Below are 22,792 nucleotides of genomic sequence, written 5' to 3' on the forward strand. Positions count from 1 at the left end.
AATGTAAAAAGGGTAGTTACTTCCAGCTATTTATCTTTCTTTTTTCAAAATGCAATATTGCATGTCAGTACAGTATATATATATATATATATATATATATATATATATATATATATATATATATATATATATATATATGTATGTATATATTTGTATATGTTGTGATTTATGTTTAGAATGTGTTGCAGACGCACAGACAATCTACGACCATTTCAGAGACGATTCTCTTGGCCTAGTGATATGGACCCACTTGTGACAATCTCCATGTTCGCTTCCATTAATCTTAGCGTTTCATTTTATTATGAAAGTCCTGAGATTTGTGACGGAGTTCCTCTTAAGAATATAATGGCTTGCGTAGGTTTCTTCTTATTAGAATGGAGGCTTGCGTCACAGCTGTTGAAGAAAGGACAAGGAAAAATAAAGTTATGACACGTGGTTTAATTGGAAAAATTAAGTTATGGCACATGGTTTAATTGAAAAAAAATAAACTTATGACACGTGCTTTTAATTTTGTTTAAACACTTGCGACGCAAAACGGTATTTAATATTTGTCTTTGATACGCGAGCGTTCGCTCAACAAGGATAAACGAGTTTTACTTGTTGTTTCCACATTTTACAAGGATTACATTAAAAGAAAAACTCGTTGTCATTAAGAAAAAAAAGCAATATTGACACTAGATTAATACTAGGTCAGTCATTGCGATCTCGACTGTGGATAACTGGTTCCATCAGGTTTTTATGATGGGAATGTACACAACTTCCCTTATAGAAATTCGTAGCATTTTATAACACGCGAATTATTTCAGTTGTCGCGAAAATAGAAATACACATTTGTCTCTGGTCACATTAATCGGCTTACCTAATGTGCAAATAATTCATCGCTTGGTGCCCCCGTGTTACACTCATCATTATTGAGCAAATCCGTAATGACCAAATCCAGCATAGTTGGCATTAACTATAATGACAGATGTGGGGGAAGAGTGGCTGTCCTTAATGAAAAGCTTTCACGTAATGTTTTAGGTGTTCGTTAACTTTAAAATGGAGACGATGTTGTACACTGCTCATATCTTGTGAGCGTGATGTATGCGAGTCTCCGAGGGGTGGTACAGTAGTGAGGCTTTGTGAGCAGTGTGTTTACTAGTGGTTGGAGTTTATTACACTCATTCTCACGGAACCTTCCACAAACAGGATTTGAGAGTGGAGTACCTACTCACTCACTGACTTACGAGTACTTACGACGAGACTTTGCCTAAAGGCAGAAATAACGCGAAGCGACTCACACCAGGAAGGTATAGTTACAAGGAGCGAGTTATATAAGTTACGTCTTGTCAAGTGTTTACGTATGAGATGGAGTGATTGGTTATTTGTGAACTGAAAGCTAGCAGCCCACGTGTGGATTAGAGAGAGAGAGAGAGAGAGAGAGAGAGAGAGAGAGAGAGAGAGAGAGAGAGAGAGAGAGAGAGAGCAGCTGCCTGGATTAAAGGGAGTGACGCCTGACAGCCACTGATGTCCTAGCTTACTGCGCAGCCGTCACCCAACCCTCCAGAAACCCTGGCGGGTAATACGGGTAATATTTCTCCCTGGTCGGTGGCAGAGAGAGAGAGAGAGAGAGAGAGAGAGAGAGAGAGAGAGAGAGAGAGAGAGAGAGAGAGACTCTTTTGACACAGGCTCTGCCTGTGCAGTAAGGGAGATGGATCAATGAGACACTGTAAGCACGGGCTCTGTGAGTAGAGCGGTGATGAGGGTCGTCTCGTGAGACACCACGAGCACTTCAACTTGTGAGTAGTGTGGGGCAGTTAATGCACGCGTGCCCTCGGGTCAAAGTGTGAGGTGAAAACGGAATGCGTGATTGGGAATACTTGGTTTTAGGGAAACATTTTCATACATGAGTATTGGTGGGTGAGGTTGAGGGTGAGGTGGCATCGTTGGATGACGTGGTTATTTGGTAGTGTGTGGAGTGACGAGGTACGTTGTAGTTAGGTATTGTGAGGAGATACATCAGTTCATCTTGCAATCTTTCTCAGCACAGACTCAATACGTGAAGACAATTATATTACTGTCAAAGCCGCTGTGCTCATTTGAATGGACGGAGTGGGGCCTTTTGAATGGAGTGAGCTCAGGATCTTTGAATGGAGTGAACGGGACCTTTGAATGAAGTGACGCGGATCTCTGAATGGAGAATAAGTAGGGAGGCCTCCGCAATATGTGAGCAAAGGGCATTCGAATGGAATAAACAGGGACAACAGTAAGGTAATGTGAGTACGATTCTGTGAAGAGGGAGAGATGACAGGGTTCAAAGTAGGGAAACATTCGAACCCTGGCTCTGAGAGGAGAATGAACGGACGACGCTAATGAATCACTTGAGCAAAGCTGTGCGTGTGGAGCGTGAAGAGGCGGTTATTTAAGGCAGACGCCGTGATCACGAGCTACGGGAATTGTCATTTTTTTTTTTCAACACACGAGTGTTCCCTAGTGGGATTAATCTCTTGCAGTTCGAGGATTATACCTTCTTGCCTATGTCAACAGCATTCTAATCACTTTACGCTATTAAACTGGCCTGTAAGATATGTTTTTTGTAATATATTCCCGATACATCATGGCAGTCGATGATCAAACTTTTTTTTCTTTTTTCTCAGTTTATTTTTCGTCTTGGATTTTTTTTTTTTTCTGGAGATAGATTCATCACAGGTCAGATTCTCAAGATATACTTCAGGAATCTCTTTGGTTGAATTAGAATGTAAACGTTATATTTTCTTCTGTTTTGATTATTACAATCGTCTTGGTAAGTTTTTATAGGAACTGTGATTTAACATAACACAGATTTCAACAACGTTTTGACTGCATATGTTTACCTCCTTCATGGCCGCTCTCAGCGAGTTTCCCTGGTCCAGGTAAACACCTCTCCTCATCTCCACTCATGTGTACACTACTTGATGACAGCGTTGGTTGATATCTAAAGTTGTGTGTGTGTGTGTGTGTGTGTGTGTGTGTGTGTGTGTGTGTGTGCGCGTGTGTATGTGTGTGTAGATAGCTTCATATCTTGATCAAAAGTCGACTTGTATCGGTTGGAGAGTTGAACTATGTATGACTCGCTGCCTTTTTCAGCAAGTCAGGGTTGGGAAAACCTAAGAGAACCGATAACCACAGTGACCAAATGTTTTGCGGTGGGATGCATAGGAAAGCCGGGCTGGTAGGCATTTTCTGACGGCCGCCACAGACTTTACCTCGTATTTTCTACCTTCGTGTTTCCTGAGACTAATACTTTTAACTGGCGCCCCTCATTTGATGCTTTAGTGAATCACAATAGACCTCCACAGAGGCCTGTGTCGAGGCCTTCAGAATGCGCAAGGTATCACAGGGATGTTGAATACCATTAGGGTGAGAAGCTTGCGCCTATTTTAGGTTACCCTTACCTCGGGCTACAAGGGAGGGAGGCGCTGGGGATTGAGGGAGGAGGGGTAGTCGGAGTGTAAATGCAGTACACGAAGAGCACTGACGGTACACAGAATAGGGAAAAGAGAAAGAGGATTGTCATGAAAGATAAGAGAGAATTAGAATGTTGGGGTGGAAAAAAAAAAAAAGATAGACGTATTTGTTCACGTCCTTCACACAGTGTGAATAATCTTACTGGGTGTGGCTGAACGTTCCAGTGGGGGTGGGGTCCCAGGTGACCGTCACGTGAGGTAAAACAACACCAGGAACACTCCGGGTTGTAGAACCAGGAACACTCAGGGTTGTAGAGCCAGGAACACTCAGGGTTATAAAACCAGGAACACTCAGGGTTGTAGAACCAGGAACACTCAGGGTTGTATAACCAGGAGCACCCAGGGTTGTGTAACCAGGAACACCCAGGGTTGTAATACCTTTTTGTCTGTATCTCTGATGCGATTTGACTCATGTACGCCATGTACTGATTCATATTCAGGAATTTCTCTTGTGCTCTATATATATATATATATATATATATATATATATATATATATATATATATATATATATATATATACATATATATATACATATATAATTTTTGGTGCATGGTTTCAGAGGACAAAGAATATTTCTTTTTGGTTCGTATTTTGACTGAAATGGATAGATATCTTTCACAGTGGAAGACATGCATCACTGATCATGTCAGATATTCGTATTCCTTTTTTTCAGTTTACCAAGGAAATGCATTATAGTTTTTTTCGTTACTTTGATTGATGATTTTTGAGATGGGACAAGTATGTTTTAAATATTTTCACTCAATATAATCCACTATAATCCTCCACCCCCCCCAAAAAAAAAAATCCCACCTGGTTTAGGACAAAAATGTGAAGGTCTGTCATCAGGAGGGGTTGAAATCAATCCAGACACACGTTACATGAAAAGCATTTTTATTATAATATATAAACATTTATAGCAAAATAGTCTCTGTATCCACTACTACTCTACACACTGGTACTTGGTGTACTATGGGAGTACCAGTCGCCGTCCATAGTGTCACGTCGCCGTCATGTAACCTTTGATACAATGGTAACTTTCTCCTCACTTCGAACACTCCCACCCCCACCTCAAGAAAAAAAAAAAAGAAAGAAAAAAAAAATCTGTACCCCATCATAAACTCTATCCTCAACAACAGTTTATTTAATAAACAAAATTTTCCTTATTAAAAAAACACTACTGTACTACATCCTCACAACAATGATAAATATTCATTTGTGATATATATATATATATATATATATATATATATATATATATATATATATATATATATATATATATATATATATCATCTTTACGAACCGATTATATCCATAACCATTTTATATTAATCCTTTAAATGGAAACAGTGAAATGGAGTGATCCATTTAGCTGACGTGACGGGGTGTGAAGCTGTGTGACAAACGCTGTTCGTAGGAACTTGTGGAATACATCTGTGAATCTTCCTATGATCGCAAACTTTGGATTCTTCCACCCAGTCATCATACCATGGTGCACCACCAGTCATGAATTGAGGTTCCGTGAGTAGCAAGGAAGCGGGGAAGGATGAAAGGACGAAATAGATAGATAGATAGATAGATAGAGAGAGAGAGAGAGAGAGAGAGAGAGAGAGAGAGAGAGAGAGAGAGAGAGAGAGAGAGAGAGAGAGAAATCTGAGCAATATTTCCTCGTCACCGTTCATACACATCCGGCCGTCCAGAGAACAGCGTTTGTCACTTCACATGAATTGTGTTCATGTTAAGGGAGGTGTGGGACGTGGGGGATGCCAGGGAGACACGTCTCTACGAATGGAAGGTTGAGTCTTCCTTGTGGACCCGATGCTTCCGTCGAGTTTGACCTACTCACTCTCTCTCTTTAAGGGGAGGGGGACACCTATGACATAGCCAGCTGGTGATGGAAAGTTTCGTTGTGGAACAGGCTAATTTGTGCCATCTGTTCGTGCTTCAGTAGCCATCTGCGTAGAGTGTGTGATTGTGTGTGGATCGGGTAATTTAAGAGAGTTATAGTGTATAGCGCATAGATAAACACATGTAAGGGTTTTTTGTTTACGGAAGAGAGTTAATTGTTCGTTTGATTAAATAAAAACAAGATAATGTGATTAATTGATATATATATATATATATATATATATATATATATATATATATATATATATATATATATATATATATATATTGTGTGTGTGTGTGTGTGTGTGTGTGTGTTCAAAACAAAAAAGATATAGCGAAACAAAAGTTGGCATAGTCACATATGAAAAATTGGATTATCATGTAGAACATGTACAGACATACAGACAAATGGTCAGAAATGGGCAAAAATAATCATTTACACACGTAAATGAAAAAATGACAATCCTGAGGTAAACACCATGACAGATTTACATAGAACACCTAATTCCCTTAACACGAAGCAATTCCAGTGGTCCTTCATGATGCTGTTGGTAACATTTTCCTCACATTCCATCATTGTTGCTTCCCCCGGGTTATAGTTATTACACATCATCAGTCAACTGTGAGTATGAATAATATCACTTGATACACTCTTTATATTGTTCCAGTCACAAGTTTGTAGTCCAGAAAAGTATATATATATATATATATATATATATATATATATATATATATATATATATATATATATTGAGGCGTTTGGATTTCGGTAAGATCCGTCGGCGTCATCACGGTGGTGTGGACGAACAAAAAAACACGTAACATATACTTGGGGGAACGTCTCATCCATCATCACACATTTAGCTTGAGTATGGCGGCCGTGTGGAGAGAGAGACACGCGTCAGTTCCCAATAGCCACGGACAGTGTGGTTCTGATGGTGGCTGGCGGGGTTTCACTTGGAAAGCCAGTTCGTGCAGACACCCCACACACACATGTACCCTGATTCTTTGAGTCTCGGCTTCGTTTATAAGAGGCGAGACCTGTATGTGCAACCCTTGAAATCAAGAGTGTCTTTGATGGCTCTAAAGCTACGAGGGCCAATAATCACATTTGACCAGATTCTAAAGATGGCTTTTTAACAAACCCAAAATCCTGAATCTGTTGCCTGAGATAGCCCTGCTCTCTCTCTCTCTCTCTCTCTCTCTCTCTCTCTCTCTCTCTCTCTCTCTCTCTACAGGAGGCTTAGTTAAACTACAAAATCAATCCACTTCCAACAAGATAACAGGCTGCTTCTTTCTCAGCCTGTTAGTATATATATATATGTATATATAAAGCAAGAGTTCTGTAGCATCACTTGAACATGATGATGATGATGACGATGATGATGATGAAAATGATGATGATGATGGTGATGATGAGGATGATGATATTACACTGTCGTATAGTTTCGAGGGTGAAGTATGTGTGTGTGGAGGGAGGAGGAGGCAGGGTAAGGGAGAGGAGTTGGGGGTAATCATAACCTATGATATGAATCTAAAATGTCCTGATTTTTGGGGGATGAATGATACTCGAGCAACGGAAGAGGATCCTGGTTCCCTTTGATGACTTGGTGGCGGGGGAGGATGAGGCGAGAGTAGGCGAGGCCAGGATCTCGTCGCTTCTGGGCGAGATAACCACAGTTGCCAACTAGAGGAAGAGATCAAATAACCACAGATGCTGGGTAATTACCAAGAGGAGCACGATCCCCGCCCCGCAAGACGGTCTCGTCCCGTAGCCTGTAAGATGGAAGAGAGATCTTATTTGAGAAACCCAGGTGGACTATTTATACTCATATCCTGAAAGAAAATGATGAGATTAGTGATTATAAAACAATTAATAACTATAACAACTAGTCCGTATATATATAAATATATATATATATATATATATATATATATATATATATATATATATATATATTTATAGGTGTTAGTGAACTTAGCCTACTCGAGAGCACACGGCGAGTGATAAGTCACCTTTGGCGAGGGTGTATAATTAGGTTCCTTTATTCCCAGTAGGACAGAACCATTGATATTGAAATTCAGAAACTATACGTTTTTTTCTTATCGTGCTGTCTTTTCTCATATATATATATATATATATATATATATATATATATATATATATATATATATATATATATATATATATATATATATATATCAACACTTCCTTTAGGCTCCGCTGTTTTTCACACCCAGAGAGAGAAGGTGCTCGTAACGTGTCATTTCCGCATGCTTTTGCTTTGCACATCAAAACAGAATAGATTATGCATAACACTTTGCAGTGTGCACGTGCCTCGTACATCAAGAGCTGTACTTTACTCGACACAAAAAGAAATGTGCGGGACCAGACGACTACACAGAAAAAATGTAGGATGAATGCAAAATGAGCGAGAGTGTGATGCCTGTCGAGTGTGGGTTGGATTAGTGTTGACAGCTGGGTTCAGACATGCGTAGGATGAAGTTCACCACACGACTAATGCCACTGTGGGAAGAGATGGGTCTGGGAGGAACCCCCTGATGACGGATCTCGATAATAGAAGGTCTGGTAGACTGGGAATATCGGGGAATGTTTTCGACCTTCAGTATGGAAATAGGTCGAGTAGAGAGCAACGGTGTGACAGGTTAATATACATATATATATATATATATATATATATATATATATATATATATATATATATATATATATATATAGGTTGTCCATGGCTGTGTTGGATAAGACGAAAGATGTTTTAAGATTCTGAAGAATGAAATGCCAGCAAACTCGTTAAGAGATGAGTGTCTAGTTAAGGGTACCACGAGGAGACGGCTTAAGGATAAGTGAGAAATTACGGTGAAGTGCATGTGTTATGGAGAGGCTGTGGCTGAGGACCTCTTGTTCATTGCTGCGGAAGGGGTGGGTGTGGTAGCTTCTGCCGTGACAGGAACTCGAGTTTGGGAGGTGCGGTATTGAGGATTGGGTGTTTCTCTTATGGAGAGTGGTTAGTAGTGCGACAGTATTGTAGTGTTTGGTAGGGACAGTAAATTTGGAGGTGTGAGAAGAATTAGAATGCTGTATAGTGTAGAAATCGGGTTACGCTATGTTTTATGAAGGTAAAGTCTGTCGAGGGGGTCTTGGTGTGTGTGTGTGTGTGTGTGTGTGTGTGTGTGTGTGTGTAAAGCTTTGCTGTGTAGCGATATGGGAAGGTGTGGGAGAGGCTCAAGAGTAAAATTTGAAAAGAAGAGAGAGGATTACTAGCTTACGGAGAGGGGTGGGTATATGGCTGGCCATGAGCTAGCTTATAGCAGGTCGTGGGGGTGTGAGAGAGGATTGAGATTCTCGAGCCCCGCTGGGTTATCTCTATAAATTGTCTGGTATGAGGGGAAGGCAATTTGGCCGACCTCACTGTAGAAAAGTCTCTCTCTCTCTCTCTCTCTCTCTCTCTCTCTCTCTCTCTCTCTCTCTCTCTCTCTCTCTCTCTCTCTCTCTCTCTCTCTCTCTCTCTCATGTGGCGCAACAAGTGTTCAGGTGACCCCCCCCCCCCCCTCTGGCGCTGCCCTCCGTCCCGTCTACCTCCCTCGACTGATTTACTGAACGTGGAACCACTCATCCTTGCTCGCCTGAACTAAGGTGCGCACACACCACCACCACCACCACACCTCCACTCTTGCAAGTGAGGTCCCCAGGCTGGAGCATCTGCATAGCAACATGTGCCCGCAGCCTTGCCCGAGTTGTGTGTTCGAGGATGGCTTTGGTGTGGGAGGGAACTGACCAGGGAATGTCCTATCCTCCAGGCAAGCCTGCCACCGGACTTAAACTATAACTAGAATCTACATTTTGACCAACATTGGACTGTCTTACTTGTTTTCGTGTCTAAAAGGTTAATCCTAGCTATGTTTTTAGATTTTCTGTTGCCGTAATGTTGATCTCTGGAAGGCGCGGACTGGACATCAGGGTCTGCAGACGTCAGCATACACACACAGATAGTAGAGGAAGCAGCAGCAGAGTTTACCGGAGAGCAGCAGACAGTGGCGGAGAGCAGCAGACAATACCGGAGGGCAGCAGACAGTGGCGGAACAGCAGCATTAGTGCCAGACACCGCCAGAGGGCACCGCAGCGTAAGAAAAGTGAAGGAGAGAAGTTACACTACTGTTGCTTATCTAGGAGGAGGTTAGGGTACAACCAGGGTTAGAGTAGACATTGTATAGGAGACGCTTCATTACCAAGTTAATCTCATATTTAAAAGATTTTACTTTAAGAGCAGATGATTTACACACTATCTCCACATTCAGACTATGAACTATACTTATAAAGATAGTGAAGTACAGAGCTTTTGATTAGTCTTAATTAGTGCTTGATTATAACCTCTGCTGACCCTACGGAATGAACGAGTCCCATGCGATTAAGCCATGTTGGCTGATGTGTTTAAGATGAGAGAGGGGTGGCTGGGGGAGTGATCAATTCTGGCTCCTCTAGCGTTTGTAGACCCTACCCCTGAAGGTGGAGAGGATGCAGGAAGAAGACGAAAGAAGAAGAGAATTCCGCTGTGCTAGGAAAGTAGGAAGCATCATAACGGTCAGTCCTCGTGTGGCTTGTCTCTACACAGAAACTATGGCAAGCAGCAGCCAGTCTCATGCAGGGGTCCAGACCATTGAGGAGTCGAGGAAAAGGAAGCGCAGGGAAGTCATGGAGAATAATGGCCGACATAACATCTGTAGAACAGGAGAGAGAGAGAGAGAGAGAGAGAGAGAGAGAGAGAGAGAGAGAGAGAGAGAGGAGAAATCGCAGCGGATGGAAAGGAGGTGATAACGGGCGAGTTAATGAGGGGGAAGGCTTTTCATTTCACTCGGACTTGAGGAGAGGTGAGAGAAGAACTTTCCAAGATACGACAAAAGTGTTCCTCGTAGGGATATACGTAGCTATTCAGAAGAGAAATCAGTGAGGCATCAATAGAACACCTGCAGCTTTAAGGGAGCAGATTTTGTGAGTTACCATGTGGGATTTAGAGAAGAGAGTAGAGGCTCTTGCTGTGCCTAACATGTTTTATGTTACTACAGGGTTTAAGTGGAGTGTTTTACCAATTGGTTACAAGAAAATGGATGAAATATAAAAAATAGATACCTGCAAGGAATTACGTTTTTCATATTGTTCACATGAGTAAGTCCATTGCTTCAAGGATATGCTGCTGGGGTCCGGCAAAAGAGAGAGAGAAAATGTACAGTGCACATATACAAAACGAACGAGTATCAAGGTGATGAGGAGGAAAGGAAAGTGTGCAATAGACTGTAAAGTATAATAGTCGGCGCCAGGTTGGAGAAAGTATATTGGTGTATTTGAAAGACGAAAGAGAGTAGGCCATAGGATAGGACCCTGGAGGACACCACTGTTGACAGAAGGAGGAGATGGAGAAGTCGCTCCATCTGCGGCTGTCGCCATGGAGTGATGAAGGACGGAAATTTGTGCTTAAGAATAGACAGAATATTTTCACTCGCAGTATTGCCACTCATAGTGCATTCATCCCTGTAGTGTTACCAACCCCAACAACATGACCATCACCCAAAATATCATCATTCTTACATTGTCACTACTTTCTCAGTGATGTTATCCCAGAGGTATTATCAGTGTTGCCATCCCCATATTGTTGCAAGCCCCAGCAGAGATACGACCAGTGTTACCAGAATCCCAGTGTTACAGTCCTAACGTTATCTGCCCAGGGATAATGATAATTGAGGATCGTACTCAATACGCAGATGTTATTCATGGTTATCAGTTTTTGGCAAAAACATAAGATGTGCCAGATAACGATAAACAGGTACATAAATAGAAGACAAACCTCAGTGCGAAAAACACTTTCCTGACAACTGCACGCGACCATATTCCCTTCAAAAAAGAATTTGAGTTCGACGTAAAGGAGAAACACTGATCATAGGGAAGTGCATTGCGTCACTGGCTTGTCAGGTGTCAGTAATTAGATATACAGGGGAAAGGAAGTACATGAACACAGCAGTGGAAGATAAAGGGTTAGACACCGTGTCTCACTGGTGAAACGTAAGTGATATCACTGGCAGTGGAACACAGCGGTCGGTGTATGATTTTAACAGTGGATCACTGGTAACAACCAGTGCATGAGTGCGACAGTGGTAAATTGGCCGTGGTCATTGTATGAACAGAATTGTGGATTACTGGTAGCATCCACTGTATGAGTACATCAGTGGACCACTGGAAGCATCCACTGATTACATCAGTGGACCAGTGTTGTACGTCATTTGGACAACTGCTAAGTAAACAAGAACAGGTTTAACTAAGGTTACACTTCGTCCCAGCGCAAACCGGGGTCTCATATATAATGAAGACTGCTGGGTCTTCCGGGCAGGTGTAGAGAGAGTGTTTACGATGATGGAAACTGCACTGGGTCAGCCCATTTACGGTAGAACGGTTCTGGCGTCATTGACATGAAAGCCATGAAAACACATTTGGACAAGGCTATGACCCATTGGGGTTCCTCTCCCTCTCGCGGTTCCACAACACTCTGGCGATAATTTACTCCGGCTTGGATTATCGTTGTGACACTAATTGGTTCCAATTTTCGTCTATGTACGTTTGAGAGTCATCCACCCTCGCTCGACGCTGTTTCTGTTGGAGTATAGGCTTGATTCATTAGGGTATTAGGTCTCTTCGTTTTCCTGAAACCCACAGTTTTGACACCATAAACATTGATGCCTTTGATTCACCTCGTTAGGGATGGCGAGTTCCCATGGGATTTAGTACATTAGCCATAACTCCCTTTGGAATAACATATGCACAGTTTCTTTCATGCTGAAGGGAAAAACAATTTTCATATCCCATTAAAGCAGGCCCCGCCGATCTGTGCCGGAGGTACCATCGGCTATTTACATGTCTTAAAGCCTGAATCAGGCCTCTACTGAATATAGGTTCCCATATTCTGACAAGGCTTCACTCAGCAGGCATAGTCAGTGATTAGAAATAAGCAGAGAAACAGGAAGTCGGACTTTAGCATCATAGAAACTAGTTGACTCTAGTCCGTAAACAAAAGTAGTTCTGGAATATTTGTCACGTACTTAAAGACCACGCGAAATAAATCACCATATATATATATATATATATATATATATATATATATATATATATATATATATATATATAGATATATATATATATATATATATATAATCTCCTTATCTGTCTCTCTAGCTTTGGCTGATTCTCTCTGTTCCTCCTCCCTTCCATCCCTCATTTTCTCTCTCTTATGTTGTATGAGCTTGATGCCTTCGTGATAGTTGATGTACTAAACGGCAGTGCGCGCTGTAGGTGTGAATCTTTCGTAGCTGTTCGTTGTACCCCTCTCATCCGTGCCTCACTAATGCAAACGCTGCACAGAACGTAAGCGTAGGTATTATAAGTCAGAAAGAGACCTCTGTTTGGAGAGGTGAGAACGTTCATCTGGCATTCCTGCCTTCTGAAGTGTACATTTCCATCGTATCAACATTTGTTTGTTACCCTGGCCTATGTAGACCTTCAGTGCATCTATTAGTAACGAGTCTACGTCCGTTTGGCCAAAACTGCTGAAGTATTTGTCGATATACGTGACTACTATGGACCACTAAGGAGACGTTACCTCACAGCCGGGTATCCTGGCCCTGTTAAAGTCACAGAATCACGTCTCTGTCTCTACCTCACACTGCAGACCTACTCCTTACACACCTGTGTTGTTACCTGTGAGTCCTTAAAGATAGAGTTGGATGGACACTGTTTTGTGGAGTCGTGGTTTGTTGTATGTGAGGCATAGAATTACTTTCCACCCAACGCGAGATGTGCATGTTTCTTGGGAACAACATGTCTTTGTCATACCATTCGAATATAGAATTGAGTGAGCTCAAAATATGATCTTTATAATATTGCTATTTTATACATGTAATGTAAGATGGCAGAGTAATTGTGACCGCGATACTGTCATAAGCACGTTATCATGAACATCTAATGGTGAGATACGATGAACGTTCGTGTATAACATTTGTGTTAAAATCTCTCAGCAGGAAAGCAACACCCGAGCGTTTCGTGAGTAAAACCTATCCTGCCAGGGATAAGGAGTCGGGCTGAAGGTCCGCCACACTGTGTAGGGTCCGCTGCAGAGAAACTTCACCACACAGACGCTCCAACATACAGAGGTTTCGCCACACAAAAGCTCCACCACACAGAGGCTCCAACATACGGAAGTTTCGACACACTGAAGCTCCCACACGCAGACGGCTCCGCCACACAAAAGTTCCAGCACACAGAGGCTCCGCCACACAAAGGCTTCGCCACACAGAGCATAGTCACCCGCCCCCTCAACACTCACACCAACACAATGACCTCCTCCTCTCTCTACACAACTCGCACCATTCCCCCCTCGACCTTTTTTACGCTTAACTCACTCCGGCATATTTGTTTAGTCCATCCCTTCAATACCCAATTTCTTCATGAAGCCGTGTGACGATAAGGGTGAGGGTTCAACCAGCAATCCCATTAAACACTGGATATTTTAAGACCGAGCTCTACCCTAACTGCTGGGGGTGTTCAGGGGTGTTGGCCTGGCGTGATCCAGTTTGAGGTGTTGCTTAACTATACCAGTCTGTCCGTCTAACTTGATCCACCGCACTGGAGGCACACTGTCTTCACTGTAATCTCCTGTCGTACAGTGTCTCATATTTCGACACCTCCTTCTCCAAAAGCTAGTCAGCATTACGAAGTCCCAAGTTCCATACGATTTCGTTTAGTGCCAGGTATCCTACAACGCTCTCTCGCCTCAGGTACCCAACAGAATGGTGGAGTCCCTTAGAACTTAAGTTCCTTCAGCGAAGAAGAGGATCCTGTTGCTTTAGACTGTTCAATGTATGTGTCCCACCACTTCTTGTGACTTTATACCACTGAGTATATATTGAAGACTACTACCCCTTATTGTGACTTTATGCCACTGAGTATACATCGAAGACTTGTACCACTTATTGTGACTTTATACCACTGAGTGTATCGAAGACTTTTACCACTTATTGTGGCTTTATACCGCTGAGTATATCGAAGACTTTTACTTCTTATTGTGACTTTATACTACTGAGTGTACTGAAGACTTGTTCCACTTATTGTGGCTTTATACCGCTGAGTATATCGAAGACTTGTACCACTTAGTGTGACTTTATACCACTGAGTATATATAGAATACTTCAACCACTTCTTGTGACTTACGTATATATAGAATACTTCAACCACTTCTTGTGACTTACCCTTAGCGATGTCAGGCGAGGTGTTGACCACCAGCGGGGCCGTTAGGTTCTTGGCATTGTCGTCGTAGTCACCGTAAACTAAGGGCGGGGGAGGCAACATTGTGGTGGTCGTGGTGGTGGTGGTGGTTGTAGTGGTCGTGGTGGGGGCCAGTGTCGTCACCACCTCTGTTGACAACAAACGTGAATATCATGTGAATAACTATTGATCCCAAAAGGTGTAAAAATATGGAGAAAATTGGCAGTAAAATGTAGGATGATAGTTCGCAATATATATATATATATATATATATATATATGTATATATATATATATATATATATATATATATATATATATATATATATATGTATATATATATATATATATATTTATTTATTTATTTATTTATTTATTTTGCTTTGTCGCTGTCTCCCGTGTTTGCGAGGTAGCGCAAGGAACCAGACTAAAGAAATGGCCCAACCCACCCCCATACGCATGTATATACATACACGTCCACACACGTAGATATACATACCCATACATCTCAATGTACACATATATATACACACACAGACACATACATATATACACATGCACACAATTCACACTGTCTGCCTTTATTCATTCCCATCGCCACCTCGCCACACATGGAATAACATCCCCCTCCCCCCTCATGTGTGCGAGGTAGCGCTAGGAAAAGACAACAAAGGCCCCATTCGTTCACACTCAGTCTCTAGCTGTCATGCAATAATGCCCGAAACCACAGCTCCCTTTCCACAACCAGGCCCCACAGAAACTTTTCATGGTTTACCCCAGACGCTTCACAGGCCCTGATTCAATCCATTGACAGCACGTCGACCCCGGTATACCACATCGATCCAATTCACTCTATTCCTTGCCCGCCTTTCACCCTCCTGCATGTTCAGGCCCCGATCACTCAAAATTTTTTTCACTCCATTATATATATAATATGTGTTTTATGAAAGTGCGCGTTCATATCCACTATATTCGTGTTCAAATACCTCCGCGTTTGATAATGTGAGCCTGATGGGATTTGACCGGTGTAGACCCCGTCGCTCATGGATGTGAGATGAAGGGTATTCGATTACTTGTAATCGAAATCATTTCCCTGTCAGAGACGATCATAGCCTAGCGGTTAGCGTTCCTGAATACCTCGCAAAATATTCTGTGTTCGAATCCTGGCTGTTGAGGATATTGTGTGTCCTATGAAAGTGCGCGTTCATATGCATCATATTCTCATATATATATATATATATATATATATATATATATATATATATATATATATATATATATTGTCCTTTTGTCTGTCTCTGCAAATGTATGCATGTAGTATATGATATGAAAAAGACATTACTTCAATTTATGATGCTAACGCGACCCAATACTTGTATTTTGGGTGAGTTTGATGTAGCTGCAGGCAGCAACAGCTCCCTGGACGTCAGCTATATACATGTGTGGAGATGAGGGCACTATGGTGGATGATTTAGCTAGTATCCTCCCCATGATAGCCTCACGCGCATCACTGGGGAGGGCGGCGGGCTTCATATTCAGGTCATGGCTGGACGTTTGCCATCTTGCCAGCAGATTTACTCTGTGAGGGAAACTCACATCACAGGCGAGATATTAGCCTCTCACTACTCGGCCCCTGACGGGTCAAAGGTGAGCTACGGTCCACTCCCTCTCCTGTAGGCGACAGGCAGACCAGTTCCTGAGGAGGATAAGTGAGACTTTCACAGTCGTGGTAAGAGAGGAATATGCCGTAGGGTGCGTTTCTGTCATCGTTTCTGTCCTCCTTCCATAGTCTAAAGTGTGCTGGGGAGCGAAGCATGCTCGTAGAAACACACCCGCTCCTCCCGCATCAGGATTCTCTCAGTTAGCAATATCTATATTGTGCTGTCGATGGAATGGTTATGGAGGGACGTATGATATTTCATAGTGAGGCGAAAATGGCAGCATATCTCAGCCCGTTGATGAGGTTCACGGTGGCCGGCGGGTGGAACTCTCTTAGCGTGGTGCTCGGCTGCTCAAATGCACCAGAGAGAGAGAGAGAGAGAGAGAGAGAGAGAGAGAGAGAGAGAGAGAGAGAGAGAGAGAGAGAGAGGCCAGGTTCACACTAAATCCTCCACGGTGTAAAGCCCGTGTGTATTAGTGTCTAGATTGGCCGGCGAATGGTCCACGTCGGTTATGAAGGGAAATTAACACTACGGCTGCGTGTTGTGAGTCGTTCACATTAAAGGACGACAACAGAGACGTGTGGATATTGCTGCCATACTGTGGCTTCACCTTACGAAAACTGAACTGTGTGGATCATGCCCGAATACAAGAGGGTTTCCCTTGGAGAATGTGAGACATGTGTACCTGTGGAAATAAATGCTCTTGGGGGACACCTACCATCTCAGGATACAAGATGTGTTCTTGACTAGGAAATTGAATGACTAGGATTCTTTTATACTGAAGGCTTATAACGTTTTGTCTTTGTAAAGGCTGGCTTACTGGGATGCTTTTCTGCTGGAGGTGCTGTGAAGTATGATGAACCCTCTGCAGTAAACAAGTATGATCCAACCATCCTGTCGCTCACACTAAAGCCATTCTTATGTCTTCACTCTACGTCCTTTCGCTCCTAAAGTACACACTAATTGTGATCATAATCTCAACCTCAGAATGAGAAACCCGGAACAGTATTGCCACATAACTTCAGCGAAGTCCTGTAGCTTCTCATGGCTATTAGTGGATCATATTGTGATATTTTACCTTGTAGGATGATGGTTGAAGGTGACCTGTCTATGGTCACCATGACAGTCGTTCGAACTTACCTCATGGGATAGTTATGGGCTATTCCTGACCACCTGTACAGTTACTCAAGCTCAAACCTTGGGGGATGATGGTGACCCAATCTCTCAAAATCACTTGACCTCACCTCGAAGGATGGTGGTGGCCCGCCTGCATGCAAGACCTCCACACCAGTTCCTGGAACTCACCTCTCGAAGGACGGTGATGGCGTGTCTGTACACCCTCCACCCCAGTTCCTGGAACTCACCTCGCAAGACGGTCGTGGCTTTCGCCTCGCCCATGAAATTCTTGATGATGCAGGTGTACACGCCGAAGTCGGACTCCACCAGGTTCCTCATATTGAGCGTCATGTTGTGTCTGCAATACACACCTCGTGAATGGAAAGGAACTACTGAAGGAGAGAGAGAGAGAGAGAGAGAGAGAGAGAGAGAGAGAGAGAGAGAGAGAGAGAGAGAGAGAGGCTGGGAGGCGTCATGGCAGAGTGTTGGTTGTGAACAAGAGACGGGGAGTTACGTTCAGTGGGATGGGGAAATGGTCGTCAGGGAGGTAGTCCTGATAACGGTAGTGGAAACAAAGTACAAGCAGAAAGAAGATACTGTGCAGAATGCCACGACTAAAACTGGGAACCACACCTCCAGAATATAATTTTCACAGGCGCTGATGCGTCCATACAATTAATTTCCCAGAGGACCAGTACTGGGGCAGACACACGGTACAAGAATTTTACCAAAAAAAGAAAAAAACAACAAATTATTACCCGTTATTTATTAAGGAAATATTTTGACCACAGACCAAAATTAAAAAGTACCCTCATTGAACCACGGAATAACGTAGGCTAGTTTTGATATTTATTTTTGCATATCAAACTAAAGTTAGTTTGAAATGTAGATAAATGTTAGTCACTTTAGATATATATCATTTTGATATCATAAATGTTAGTTACTTTAGATATATGTCATTCTGATATCATAAATGTTAGTTACTTTAGATGTATGTCATTCTGATATCATAAATGTTAGTTACTTTAGATATATGTCATTCTGATATCATAAATGTTAGTTACTTTAGATATATGTCATTCTGATATCATAAATGTTAGTTACTTTAGATATATGTCATTCTGATATCATAAATGTTAGTTACTTTAGATATATGTCATTCTGATATCATAAATGTTAGTTACTTTAGATATATGTCATTCTGATATCATAAATGTTAGTTACTTTAGATATATGTCATTCTGATATCATAAATGTTAGTTACTTTAGATATATGTCATTCTGATATCATAAATGTTAGTTACTTTAGATATATGTCATTCTGATATCATAAATGTTAGTTACTTTAGATATATGTCATTCTGATATCATAAATGTTAGTTACTTTAGATATATGTCATTCTGATATCATAAATGTTAGTTACTTTAGATATATGTCATTCTGATATCATAAATGTTAGTTACTTTAGATATATGTCATTCTGATATCATAAATGTTAGTTACTTTAGATATATGTCATTCTGATATCATAAATGTTAGTTACTTTAGATATATGTCATTCTGATATCATAAATGTTAGTTACTTTAGATATATGTCATTCTGATATCATAAATGTTAGTTACTTTAGATATATGTCATTCTGATATCATAAATGTTAGTTACTTTAGATATATGTCATTCTGATATCATAAATGTTAGTTACTTTAGATATATGTCATTCTGATATCATAAATGTTAGTTACTTTAGATATATGTCATTCTGATATCATAAATGTTAGTTACTTTAGATATATGTCATTCTGATATCATAAATGTTAGTTACTTTAGATATATGTCATTCTGATATCATAAATGTTAGTTACTTTAGATATATGTCATTCTGATATCATAAATGTTAGTTACTTTAGATATATGTCATTCTGATATCATAAATGTTAGTTACTTTAGATATATGTCATTCTGATATCATAAATGTTAGTTACTTTAGATATATGTCATTCTGATATCATAAATGTTAGTTACTTTAGATATATGTCATTCTGATATCATAAATGTTAGTTACTTTAGATATATGTCATTCTGATATCATAAATGTTAGTTACTTTAGATATATGTCATTCTGATATCATAAATGTTAGTTACTTTAGATATATGTCATTCTGATATCATAAATGTTAGTTACTTTAGATATATGTCATTCTGATATCATAAATGTTAGTTACTTTAGATATATGTCATTCTGATATCATAAATGTTAGTTACTTTAGATATATGTCATTCTGATATCATAAATGTTAGTTACTTTAGATATATATCATTTTGATATCATAAATGTTAGTTACTTTAGATATATGTCATTCTGATATCATAAATGTTAGTTACTTTAGATATATGTCATTCTGATATCATAAATGTTAGTTACTTTAGATATATGTCATTTTGATATCATAAATGTTAGTTACTTTAGATATATGTCATTCTGATATCATAAATGTTAGTTACTTTAGATGTATGTCATTCTGATATCATAAATGTTAGTTACTCTGGATATATGTCATTTTAATATCATAAAGATTCAGTGTTGGTCTCGCTGTCACTTGGAAGGATTCAGTCATGTAGCAACCATAATGAGCCTCCTACTGGGAAGTTAAGTGTCTCAAAGGCGTCGCCAGACCGAGCTCATTCCTTACCTTAGTATGATTAAAGTTGCTGTCGACCTTATTCCTGTCGAGAATACCTTCTCTCTCTCTCTCTCTCTCTCTCTCTCTCTCTCTCTCTCTCTCTCTCTCTCTCTCTCTCTCTCTCTCTCTCTCACTCGTCATGTGGTACTTATGTACTAATTGTCTTTTTGGTACAGTGCTTCTTGGTTTGCTGGTGTGCGTATGTAATTATCTCTTTGTAATTATCTGTTGATTACACTCGTGGGGTCTCATCCGTGGTGTGTGTGTGTGTGTGTGTGTGTGTGTGTGTGTGTGTGTGTGTGTGTGTGCGCGCGCGACTGAGATGCTAGCGACTCACGTGTAAGGAGGATGGCCATCCTGCGGTGTGACGGTGAAGTATTCATCGCTGAGCATCTGGGACCCCAAGACGTTTTCTCTCGTCCACACCACCCGAGGGGCGGGGTGAGCTGTGTAGAGGCACGTCAGGCTGACCGTTGAGCCCAGGGGAGCCCAGGACGTTGGCTTAGGACCCTGGACCTCCGGCGGGTAGTTGACGTTCACAATGACCCTCTTGCTGATGGAAGGCGGGTAGCCGTTGCTGGCGATGCATAGGTATCCCCCCGCGCTCCGCTGGTTGACCTCACGGAGCATGAGCGTGCTCCCGAGGTAGTCCGACGCTGGAGGGGAGGGAAGGAGATAAGGCAAGACGCTAGAGGGAAGGAAATAAGCAATTCAAGATAACCTAAGCTTAGCAGGAGTGATAAGAAAGATACTATTCTCTTATCTCTCCCGATGAAGCAGGACAAGATTATCACCATGGACAAACTACTCGGGTCTTACATAAACATAGATACTGAAAATGATACAAATCCTCGTCCATACACACGTGAATCGGGTCGTATTTATTTCTACGACTTCACAATCTCGAGCGAAAGCAAAAACAGGAACGTTCAATTTGATGTTTGTTAGACGTAGACGTCATGACACGCCGATCATAACACCCGTCTCCCGAGGGAGTGCGTCTGGTCTTCAAGTGTTGCTCGCATGACGGAGATAAGACGTAAACAAGAGGAAAGAAAAAGTAATTTCATGAGTTTGTAGCTGTGTCTTTAGTGTGTATTGCGTATGAATGTACGTACAATGTTTGCTTCGTAATTCTATTCCAGGAAAAACATGGTGACTTGTTGCATCTCTTGACTGCGATATGAATGATATGTGCATCATCATCATGATGGTCCAGACACCAGATAAGGAGCAGTTCTTAAATGAGACGTGTTTGTTCAAACGCCATTGAAGTTGTAACTTTTTGTCACTTGCTAGTGGGATTTCTCTCGAAATTACCTCCAGGCTGTATGACGAAACATATATATATATATATATATATATATATGTGTGTGTGTGTGTGTGTGTGTGTGTGTGTGTGTGTGTGATGACGCAGCTACAAACAGCCAGCAGGCATGAAAGTGTTTATAGACCAGTTATAAAAATAGTGTTCATTTTTAGTCCCTGGTTTCAGATGTAATTGTTGCGCCTGACTCTGGTTCAACTTAGTAATTTTCAACTTTTGTTGTGAAGTTAAACGTTATGTTCTACACTCGGCATATAATTTTTTGTTCATTATGCCGCTTTTAATTTTATAATGTTGTCGCATTGTCACCGCCTTATATATATATATATATATATATATATATATATATATATATATATGAGGGAGGGTAGAGGTGTACGTACGTATGTAGGACATAATTACCGTAGAGTGTGTCGCTGATCCTGATTCGGTCGTAGTCTTCCCTGATCCACCTGATGGTTGGGGTGGGCGTCCCGTGGGCGCGACACGTCAGGTTGGCGGAACCTCCGCTGTTTACCGTCACCTCCTCGTCCCCTCCGTCGAGCACTGGAGGCTCTGTTGTGAGGCCAAGTGTTATGAAGGTTCAGGTGTTGTGAGGTCAAGTGTTATGATGTCAAGTCTTATGAGGTTCAGGTGGAATCGATGAGGGTGATTGGTTAGTGAAACGGAGCTGGATGGGAAGATGAGAGGAATTGGGTAAAGAAATAGATCAGGAGGGACGGGTGATATTGTAACTGGTTAGACGTGCAGGTCATGAGGGATAGGTCACAGAGTTGGCTTGAGGGTCTCTCAGCAGTCGGAGGTTCTTGAAGGAAATGTTATGTTTGAGGTGACGGAAGGGATGCGTTCAAAAGGGCCAACTTAATTGATACAGCTTCTTAACACTTACCTTAGTTTATGTTCGTATACTAAAACATAGTAATGAAAGATGATATGGCAATTTGCTTATTAGAATTATTCGTATTTTTAGTGAACTGCAACATATCACGTCCCAGATATCTTAGACAAGTGAATATGCAGAACATTGTCTTTCCGGTACATTGGATTACACAAGATCAATAAATCAGGCAGATGCAAATCCTCTTTTCTCATTTTCCCAGTCGAGGGCCATAGTCCTTCCTCACAAAGTCCTACTTCCGTCCTGACCTCGTCTCCCAGTCTTCTGTACTTCAACAATGTCCTCATTTCCCCATCCATCCATCTTCATCCATCCATCTTTTTCTTCTATTAATCACCAAGTCTGTGTCCTCATTCCACCTTTACCTAGAGTCCTTTACTCATGCCTTCTTTCACAGCCTCACTTTCA

The 22,792-nt window shown here is 41.3% G+C and overlaps 1 protein-coding gene across 3 annotated transcripts in view; it reads right to left on the minus strand.

Moving 5' to 3' along the window:
- Positions 1-6,071: 6,071 nt before the first annotated feature.
- Positions 6,072-22,792, minus strand: part of LOC139760970 (lachesin-like) — a 233,533-nt gene continuing 216,812 nt past the window's right edge. For 2 of the 3 annotated variants that reach the window (XM_071684750.1, XM_071684751.1), the window contains 6 exons: positions 21,889-22,041; positions 20,497-20,815; positions 17,725-17,834; positions 14,685-14,849; positions 9,265-9,360; positions 6,072-7,154 (listed from right to left, as the gene is read on the minus strand). In XM_071684750.1, the coding sequence (XP_071540851.1) occupies positions 7,066-7,154; positions 9,265-9,360; positions 14,685-14,849; positions 17,725-17,834; positions 20,497-20,815; positions 21,889-22,041 (932 nt within the window). In that variant the 3' untranslated portion in view covers positions 6,072-7,065. The remainder of the gene's footprint in view (positions 7,155-9,264; positions 9,361-14,684; positions 14,850-17,724; positions 17,835-20,496; positions 20,816-21,888; positions 22,042-22,792) is intronic. The other variant, XM_071684752.1, reaches the window with a different exon arrangement.

This window comes from Panulirus ornatus, chromosome 38 (assembly GCF_036320965.1).
Source record: "Panulirus ornatus isolate Po-2019 chromosome 38, ASM3632096v1, whole genome shotgun sequence".
NCBI classification, from domain to species: domain Eukaryota; kingdom Metazoa; phylum Arthropoda; class Malacostraca; order Decapoda; family Palinuridae; genus Panulirus; species Panulirus ornatus.